This window comes from Lactuca sativa, chromosome 1 (assembly GCF_002870075.4).
Source record: "Lactuca sativa cultivar Salinas chromosome 1, Lsat_Salinas_v11, whole genome shotgun sequence".
NCBI lineage: Eukaryota > Viridiplantae > Streptophyta > Magnoliopsida > Asterales > Asteraceae > Lactuca > Lactuca sativa.
Window position 1 is genome coordinate 86,851,227 of NC_056623.2, and position 10,645 is coordinate 86,861,871.

General features: G+C 33.4%; 1 protein-coding gene across 1 annotated transcript; it reads right to left on the bottom strand.

The window, feature by feature from the left end:
* Positions 1 to 7,806: 7,806 nt before the first annotated feature.
* LOC122195242 (ATP synthase subunit alpha, chloroplastic) lies at positions 7,807 to 8,366 on the bottom strand. Its single transcript, XM_042896850.1, has 2 exons — positions 8,004 to 8,366; positions 7,807 to 7,923 (listed from the first exon to the last, which is right to left on the bottom strand). Exons 1-2 carry the CDS (start codon positions 8,364 to 8,366, stop codon positions 7,807 to 7,809), a joined length of 480 nt encoding a protein of 159 aa, XP_042752784.1.
* Between the last annotated feature and the right edge of the window lie 2,279 nt (positions 8,367 to 10,645).

The window sequence follows — 10,645 nt, forward strand, 5'->3', positions numbered from 1 at the left end:
TTTGAGTTTCTTTCTCATTGTTGGCGGTGGAAAAATGAAGGGACAAAAATAGCAGCGACCGGCGACGATGAAGGAGGTGTTCAAGGTGGCCAATAGGTAAGTGGAATGGGGGCTGCTCCGGCAGCCTCCCTGTTGCTTCTATTTACTTTTTTTTACTGAAATCAATGGATTTTTGGTGGGTTTTGGGTTTGATTTTTGACAGGAAATGAACAAGGGAAAACGAAATGTGATGAGGCTGCTTCTTTTTTACATGAAAATGAAAGAATGAAAGAATGATTTTTATGATCAAATGCAGATTTTTGTAGATCAATTTGGTAATGAGTTGGGTTTTTGTAAATTTTTAATTTTTTCAAAAATTCGAGACACCATTCTTTGATGGCAGAGAACTTGTAGCTGGAAGTATTTATTATTCAATCTATGTTTATGATGTTTATGATTCAATCTTATTAACCATCGATGGTTAGAAGAATGGTATGCATCTTGTTTGATAGGCTCTCTTCCTGAGACGTTGTTTACCTTTTTATAATATTTTTGTTTATTTCATTATACTGTAAGCTGCTATTAAGTTCAAATTCTTTAAGAATATCCAAAACCATTCTGCAAGAATGGTTTATTATGTAAGAATATAATTTTTGTATTCTGATAGAATTGTGGTTAATTAGTTATATGTTTAATATGCAGTTGTTACAAGTGTATCGCTACAAAAAATTTGGCAACGAATTTGTGATAGAAATGGCTTGAAGAATGGCTTGAAGACCTCATGGGAAAGACTCCTTGTATAAAATTATTCTCATGCAATACAATTCTGACAGAATGCCGATCTCAAAAAATGTCAATCTCATAGAATGTTAGCATATTTTGAAGTGGCTTAGAGGTTAAACATGCACAATACATCTAGAAACGAAACAAGAAAGTGAATGAGAATTATTTCAAGAATGCCGATATATATTTTTTTTTTGCAAGAGATTTCAAGAATGAATGTAGTTTATGTTCGTAGTTGTATTCTTTAAGACTGAATGTAATTACTTATTCTAAACTCTAAAAATTCATCTTATATAAAAGTTGTATTCATTAAAAGTTATTGGTCCTGATAATATGTGTTTATGATATTATGTTCATAGTTGTACCATTCTGACATAATTACAGAATATCATTCTAACAAAATAACATTCTGATAGAATAAAATTCGTTTATATTTACAAATTACGTTAATTGAATTAATTTGAAAAAAAATCAGATTTTTTAAATCAAAATCATTAATTATACCATAAATCACGATTTTTCCATTTTTAATTTTGTCTCAATTGACTAAAATGTCCTTATACTGAAATTTGTGTGATTATGTGGTACATGTATACCTGGCAATTTCAAACACAAAGACACGAATCTGTGAGAGACACGACACGACACGAATACACGACACAAATACATCTTAAAAATTGAGATAAAGCTTTTTTCTCATCGTGTAGTCGTATCGTGTCAAATTCGTGGCTGACACGTTTTCATGACACGAATACACGAATTGTCAGGTCTAGGTACATGTTACCATATTGTACTATCATAGACCCTCAGATCATGACATTTGATTATATTTCATCCGATGATTCAGATCTGTGCATTCTAACACACAATAGTTACTAGAAACAAAATAACTTAAGGCTATATATATATATATATATATATATATATATATATATATATATATATATATATATATATATATATATATATATATATATATATATATATTAGTGTTTAGTCAACTTAAAACAAATCAAATCAATATAAAATTAATTAAATTTCCAAATGGTATTTATCTCATTTCTCAAGAAGCTAACAAGTGTAAAAGGTACATAACATTCTCTTAATGATATATCAGTTAGTCGCATGGATCTATACCAAAAATTAACGTGATTCACTATATAATTAACAGCAACATTCCTCCATTCTCTTAATGATATATCAGGTAGTGGCATGGGTCTAGACCAAAAATCAACATGATTCACTATATAATTAACAACAACGTTCCTCCGCCAATAATGGTTTCTTACAGTAATAGTCGTCAAAGTTTACTCAGGAATTCACAGAGTTTCATCATTTTCTTACAATACCAGTCAAAGGTTGAAAACAAAATATTAGCAATGATTTCTTAATATTTACAACTATATATATATATATATATATATATATATATATATATATATATATATATATATATATATATATATATATATATATATATATATATATATATATATATATATATACAACGGGTCGTAAATAAAAGGGATATATACAGTAAAGTCTCAATATTTTCATAGATTTGACAAGAAAGTCCTAAACTTTATTTTTTTGACAGTAAAATTCAAAATACCGGCAATTTTTGACACTTTTACCCTTTTTTCCCGGTTAGCCGGTAATTAGGATTTTTTTGTCAAAAAAATAAAGTTTAGGACTATCTTGTCAAATCGTCAATTATGACTTTACTGTCAAAAAAATAAAGTTTAGGACTTTTTTTGTCAAATCGTTGAAAATATTGGGACTTCAGTGTATATATATAATTTTTTTTTGTTAGAAATTTAATGGTATGATACTCTTTAAGCATAAGAGTTATTGAAACTGTAGCATCTGGTTCCCAGTACGTATTTCTTATAATTAATAATTCTAAATTCATGCATTTTGCCTTGGACTCGGCAAGTTGAAGGACCAACTCGCCGAGTAGGAGCGGGATGAGACGCGGGGTCTGAGCCTCGGACTCGGCGAGTAGGCCCTATTTGGGCAAAAACCCTAACCCGGGTGTTTGCACCTTATTTAAGCACACTAACTCGGCCTCCCTTGTCCCTAACACTTCCAGAGAGCTGTAGTAAGAGACCCTAGCCCCCATATTGTTCTTGTGAGTGATTTTTACTTGGTGAAGGAAGTTTGGAGCTTAGAAGAAGGAGGAGGGGGTTGAAGAGTGCAAGGAAGGGAGTAGATCCGAAATCTACACTGTGAGAAGCTTCCATTCAGGTAGAAAAGTCCATACCTTGATCACTAGTTCATTAGATACCATTTTTTTTCCCAAATTGGTGGTTTTCAATCCCTAAAACACCAAACTCCATGTGTTTGTGCTTAATAATCTGAAAGGACTTTAGATCTGGACCTTGTAGAAATACTAGAAGCATAAAGTTCATGTGGATGAAGTGATTGAGGTCCCCATTGAGTGTATAACCTCATAAAGAGCTTGGATTTGCCTTTTAGAGCTTATAGGGCCATGCATGCACGTAAAGTTTGCAACTTTACGTGATAAGCATGCCCTAGGAACATAGATCTATGGTTTGGAAGCGTTGCATGTCTCAGAATTGGTCTGTATGGGAAATGGGTCGAAGGGACTCGGCGAGTCCCAAAGTGGAACACGGCGAGTTCTATGAAGATGGCCTTAGACTCGGCGAGTTGGATGAACAACTCAGCGAGTCCTATGAAGATTGCCTGGAACTCGACGAGTTGTTCTTCAAACTCGGCGAGTCATATGAACAGTTACTAAGTTGTGAGGGGTTTAAGTGTAGAAGGTCCAACCCTTCGTCACTGCTTGAGGAATTAGCAACTTATCACGTATCAATAGTCCCAGAAACCCAAATCCTCATAAAGAATGCCCTGGTGAGGATTTAGAATCGAGTAGTAGATCTGCTCGTGGGACTCGGCGAGTTGTTCTTCAAACTCGGCGAGTCGGATGATTTTCCTTTTGGCTTTCGAATAGGAGAAGAACTCGTCGAGTTGTCAGCCCAACTCGACGAGTAGAGTCGCGGATGGGGACGGGTGGAGAGTGAGGGACTCGACGAGTTGATGGCCCAACTCGGCGAGTCGGGTCAACTGGATGTTGACTTTGACTTTGACTTGACTTGGTTGAGGGTAAAATGGTTATTTTACCCTAAGTATAGAGATCTGTTTTTAACTGAGTGTTTGTGGGGTTTGTAGCCGGAGGATTTCCGGGGCAGCAGCGGGCGGAGGTTTCCCGCACTGATTATCAGCAGCTACTTGTATGAGGTGAGTTACCTTCCAGTAGGGGTGGGTCTAAGGCCACAATGTCGGCCCACCAATGAGGAGTATTTAGAAGATAATTGTCTTTGTGATAATTTATCTTGGTCTGGTATGCGTTTGGTTATGAGTTATATATGTATGGTATGTTACATGATAGGGGTAGTTTCCCGGATAGTGGTCCTTAGGACCAAGGGGTAGGTCAGTACCCGGATATGCCTGACTGTGTGCTTATATCTTGCTATTGTATGCTAGTGGTAGGGGTGGAATAGTCCCCAGTTACCGGTTGAAAGATACCGATGACGATTATTGGTTGAAAGATACCGATGACGAATACCGGTTGAAAGATACCGATGATGATTACCGGTTGAAAGATACCGATGGTAATGTATGGTATGTGGTATGATGGAGGAACTCACTAAGCTTTGTGCTTACGTTTTTAGTTTTTGGTTTCAAGTACCTCTTCATCTAAGGGGAAGGAGCCGGCGGCGTAGCATGGCATCACACACACACACACACATTTGATTTTCCGCACGGTGCTTTCTGGGATTGTACTCTGATATGTTATTTGTTTATGTTGTGGGTTTAAAACATGATACTTGATTTTATGAGATGACGTGTTGATTCAACATTTTCTAGTGAATGTTTTATGAACAACTTAATTAAAAATGAAATTTTTGGACTTGAATTTTGGGACGTTACAGAAACCTTCACTAATTTGCTAGATCCTATTGAAATCCTTAGCGTTTCTTCTTGTTAAATCGTTTTTTTAATCTCAACAAACTGACATTGAAAAAAAATTGAGATAATCAAGAAAGAAAGAAAGAAAGAATCAGGGTTGTGTTGGTTTTTTGCAGCCCCAAAAATGGAGAAATAAGAAACCGAAAAAAAAAACAAAATTGCCCTTCTTTCCCTTCTCCACATTCACACCCTTTTGACTAGGCATGTGTTGTTTGTGTTTGTATAAATCCAAGGCAATTTCGTTTTTTTAGGTTTCTAATTTCTCCATTTTTTTAGACTGAAAAAAGCCAACACAACCCTGGTTTTTTCTTTCTTTCTTGATTATATCAATTTTTTTCAATGTCGGTTTGTTGAGATTAAAAAAATGATTTAACAAGAAGCAAACGTAAAGGATTTCAATAGGATCGAACTCATTAGAGAAGGTTTTAATAAGTCTTATGCTTAAAGAGTATCATATCATTAAATTTATAACCAAAAAAATTATATATACACTAAAATCTCAATATTTTCAACGATTTGACAAAAAAAGTCCTAAACTTTATTTTTTTGACAGTAAAGTCCTAATTGACGATTTGTTAAGAAAGTCCTAAACTTTATTTTGTTGACAAAAACGTCCTAATTACCGGCTAATCAGGAAAAAAGAGTAAAAGTGTCAAAAACTACCGGTAATTTTGACTTTACTGTCAAAAAATTAAATTTTAGGACTTTCTTGTCAAATCGATGAAAATATTGGGACTTTACTGTATATATCCCTAAATAAAAGTAAAAGATTGACAAATTTTCAAAAATCTTGAGATGATGACTACGATGACCAAGTGGGGACATTATCTTCTATTTAATAGAAAAATTATACTATAAAATACAAGGTGAGACCCTTTGCAAATTAGTCCATGCACCCCACATCTTCTATATTACCTCCGCCAGACCACCATACCAAGGCAAAAATATGATTGTCGATGGCACATAAAGACAATGTTATGTGTTTGTGATTTGTTATCATCAATGTTATTTAAGTATAATATGATTACTTTGTTGACCAAAAGTGATATTGATAAATATTAAACAAGTAAGGAAGGTGTGGAGTCAACAGTTGTTTAAATTTGATCAAGTATCAAAGTACAGTGTCATTTAGGAGCGAAGCCCCTGAACGAACGAGGGTCCGGGGCAGCGTCCCTGGGAGCGGGGTCCAAGGGGCGGCAGCCCCTAGCGGGGTCCAAGGGGCAGATGTTTTGTGACGTTTTTTATGACTTTTATTCAAAATAGCCATTTTTATGACCGTTTTTGTGGTTTTGTGACAGTTTTAAACTGTCATATGACAGTTTTAAACTGTTAGATGACAGTTTTTAGACAAGGATTTAAAAATTAGTTTTTTGCCTCTTTTTTCTTGTACTCACGAAATTATACACTCTCATTCTCTTTCTTTCTCTCTGAATTTTCTGAGTCTTATCCAATTGGAGATTTGGGAGTACCATCCAAATACTTTGATTTGATAGTGATAATCATGATTCTCAGATTTCCAAGTGTCATTAAATTCATAGTATCTTACATAATCACTAAAAATCCACTTTTAAAGTAAAACCATAAAATTATGCAAACTTAAAGAGTTTTTGTATGATATTTTCTATTTTTATTCACTAGATCCGTTATTTTTATCATTTTTAACTTAAGCATATAGTTTTCTTTTCTATCACATGTTCAACACCAGATGACCAACTTATTATCTAGTTATAGAGGGTGTTTGTATGTTTATATAAAAACTCATTATAAACTTATTAACTTCTTAAAAAGTCAATAAGTTAAAAATAAGTGTTTGGATACCTAATAAAAACTTTTATAACTCATTTCTGTTTAGCCTTTGTAAATGAGTCTTTCAAAAAATAACAAATTGTGACTTTGGATTGACTTATAACTTATTAGGATAAAAAACAAACAAAAAACAATTTTAAACCAAAAACTTTTTAATTTATTGACTTTTACCACTAAAAAGTTATTTCAAACATTTTGTTTAAAACTTATTTTCCCACCACCATAAGTCAATAAATTTGTTTTGACAAAAAAATGTTTTAACTTCAAAATGAAATCTTAAACATCCTCGTATTTCTTTTCATCAAATTTATTCAGTATTTTATATTATTTTAAATATATGTAGTGGTAGTACTTCGGCTTGCCTTTTCTAATACTAGTAATTTAAAAAAATATTGGTCGGCAAGATGCTGCACATATCTCCTCTCCCCTCCCCTCCCTTACCCCCCCCCCCCCCCCCCCCCCCCCTCCTTGATTTACAACTTACAAGCTCTATATTCTAAAATGAGGTTATGTTTTATTGATAATAGAACAAAAGGAGTAAAATATAAACATAATTATAAAGAATGGCTGATACCAAAAAAGGTCTTACTTTTTACTCTTTTGTAGAAAGAAAAAAAAACACTATTTTTTTTGTAATAAAACTCATAATTCTTTGGATAACTTAGTTGCTTTTTTAACCCATTTTGCCATCTCCACCGTTGGTCAAATTATCTATTTTTAGGTCCTGACAAGCCTAACATGGCGTCATTTAGTTCAACCATTATAAAACTTTTCGTATATTCTCCTATCTTTTAAGATTTTTGTACGTTTTTATTTATAAAAGCAAAAATATATATATATAAGCAATTTGTCTATTATTTTCCATTTTTATGCGAACAAAAGAAAGGAGGTTAAAACCTATAGGCCGGGCTATGAGTTATGGACTATTATCCCATTAAGATATGGGCCAAGTTTTGTGAAATCATATACTCAGCAAAACTAGCCCATCCCAAAATCTAACATTTGAACTTGTAATTTTTATGATCATTGGTCAATGGTCCATTATCTTGGGTTGATCGAGTTCATCATCACACATTTAAATAAAATAAAACTTTTGATAAAAAGAAAGTATCTTATGGATTGAATGATTATTTGTGTATATTTTTATGAAAAGAAACATATTAGATATTGTGATTTTAAATTTGAGGGTTGGATTTCTTATTTAGCTATGTAGTTATCATTCGTTAGAAGCTTTTCCGACGTATATTAAATTATTAATGCAAGTTTGAAGACAATAGTTGTTGGATAAAAGGAAGAGCCGTATATCCTATACCAATGAGATCCTTTGGGGTTGCTATTGGGATTATATGGTGGAATAATCAACTATGAACACAATGGCAAATAAAACCAAAAATTTTTAATGAATCAAGATAACCATTTGTTCCGGTATAAATAGTTAGTACCTGTTCTTCTACCCTGAAAGGGGTAGATTGGGATTGTTTAAGCAATTCACGTAAGCGTTGACCTCTTGCCAATTGATTCTGAGTAGTTTTATCGAGATCAGAAGCAAATTGTGCAAAAGCTTCTAATTCTGCGAATTGTGCCGGTTCCAATTTTAATTTACCGGCTACTTGTTTCATAGCTTTAATTTGAGTTGCAGACCCCACTCTGGAAACAGAGATCCCCACATTAATAGCGGGTCGGATTCCAGCATTGAATAGATCAGTAGATAAGAATATTTGTCCATCAGTGATCGAAATAATATTAGTAGGAATATAAACCGAAACATCTCCCGATTGGGTTTCCACTATTGGTAAAGCGGTCATACTTCCTTCACATATTAATGAAATAATATTTCATAGGATGTTTATAGACTACACGTCAAGAAATCTGAATAGTAGTATTGACAAGATGCACAAATGCTAGTAACCGATTTGTCTATGGCATCAGGACAGGAGATTATTTATATTATCATTATATATTGTTTTTAATATTAATTGTAAGATTATTTATATTATCATTATATATTGTTTTTATAAAATTCAGGTCCGGTGTCAGTATTAGGGACCAATGATATTTTCATCCATGCATTTATAATTCAGTGATTTCTCATCTTCGTTTAATCAACTCGGGGATTTCCCAATCAAATCAGGTTTGGGCATTAAGCTACATCTATTTTGTTGTTTTTTTCTTTGTCATCCATACACTAAATCAGGTCTGGATATTAAGCCTCGTCTATTTTGTTTTTTTTTTTCCTTTGTCATCCATACACTAAGTGTATCCATACTACATGAGAAACCAAATTGTAACAACTGTTGGTCCTTTATATAAGATATCTATTATAAGGATATTCATTTCACTACACAAAACTACCTCTGTGGTACCAAACAGTACCATATATGACGTGTTTGACACGGAACGTTTGGGAGCTTTTAACTTCTAACATTTGATAAAACGCTCTGTATAAAGGCAATCTTATCTCCATGGGTCAACTTTATGACACTGGTTATAAAGTTTTCTTCGATTGCCATGAAGGAAATGTTCTTTACTCTAAGAACAAAATTTTGCTCACTGCACTCAGGAAAACAACTTACATGCTTTGATTTTTCTTGTTTAAACAATGTTACTTTATATTTTTGACTTTATGCTTTGCTACTTTAAAACTTCTGAACATAAGCTGCTAAATTTTGGTTTACTTTTTCCTTGCTTCAAAAATTCCTTTTTAAATTTTATTTTACCAAAGAAGTATACATCGTACATTATTATACTAACATTTCCTATACATATCCTTCTCTTTCAGTAGTGACCTTAACCGATTTGTTCCTTTGGAAATGATCAATGTGTCATTCCATTAAAGCACACCTTCGAAGTACAGCTAGTTGAAGCTGGCTCTGCATCTTTTCTTCAACACCAACTGCTCCCTCCCTGATGCTAATGCTCACGCTGATTAATAAGTTGCATCATGTTGATGAGACCAGATAGGAGAGATATGTGCCAAAAAGTATTCTTCTGGGCACATATATCTTCCGTCTCGAATAACCTATTTCTGTTTCAATGGGATGAACTAATGTAAGGTGACATAGCAAGTCTAATTTTCATTGACGTGGTCACTGCAACACCAACTATCCTCTGAAATCCAAAGACCTCTTCAACATGACAATGGTCCCATTCTCTTCTTTCACGGATCAAAACATGTGGAACCTTCGAGTTTTGTCTTGGTGACTCTTATAACTCGAAGGTTACAAACTGAATTCTCTTAACTCGTTGGTTACAAAGACTTGTTCATACTCTTCTCTTGTTCTTGGTGAACATGAAGCTTGGAATCAATCTGTAATATCTCAACGACTAAAGACATTCTCTCTCTTTGTTTACTATGAATTGTGCTTTTGTTTGATATGGTTGATCTTGTTTACTCTCTTTTATAGACAGTGTCGAGGGGTAGATATTTCATAAAATGGAAGTATATTTATGGCCATTCAATTAAAAAGATTTGGTGGATCGAGTCTTTATCATGTTTTTGAAAAAGCTGCACAAATATCGCTTTTAGAATATTTCATTTTTTACTAACTCTTTCGTTGTATTCATATACTATTTATTATTCTGTCATGTAGCATATTAAATGAATTGTTGATGAACTTTAAAGTTCTAGAGCGCAACTTAACTCTATGATACTGAAGTTAAAACATTTTTTGTTGATGCGTTAACACCGTTTATGATTCACGCTGATTCTACCTCAGTATGACTGAAACAACCCATTCTTTCCTTAATTTCTTCTTAATAAAACTTTATGATTCACTGTGATATACCACACATTGATAAAAGTTTGCAACTCTATGTCGATGGTTAGTCTATGTACGATAGACTATCACACACACCAACCACCTCTTGCCCTTACATCCTTCTTTAAAGCTTTATGATTCAGCCTAGTGTACCATATGTTGATGAGAGCTTGAAAATATGTGCCGATTGTTAAGCTAAAACACCACAACTTATCACACGCATCAATCCATTATTTTTCTTTAGAATTTTATGATTCATTATATAAAGCCAGATTCTAATGAGAATTTGGAAATTCAGTGTCGATGGGTATATCATTGTCCGTGAT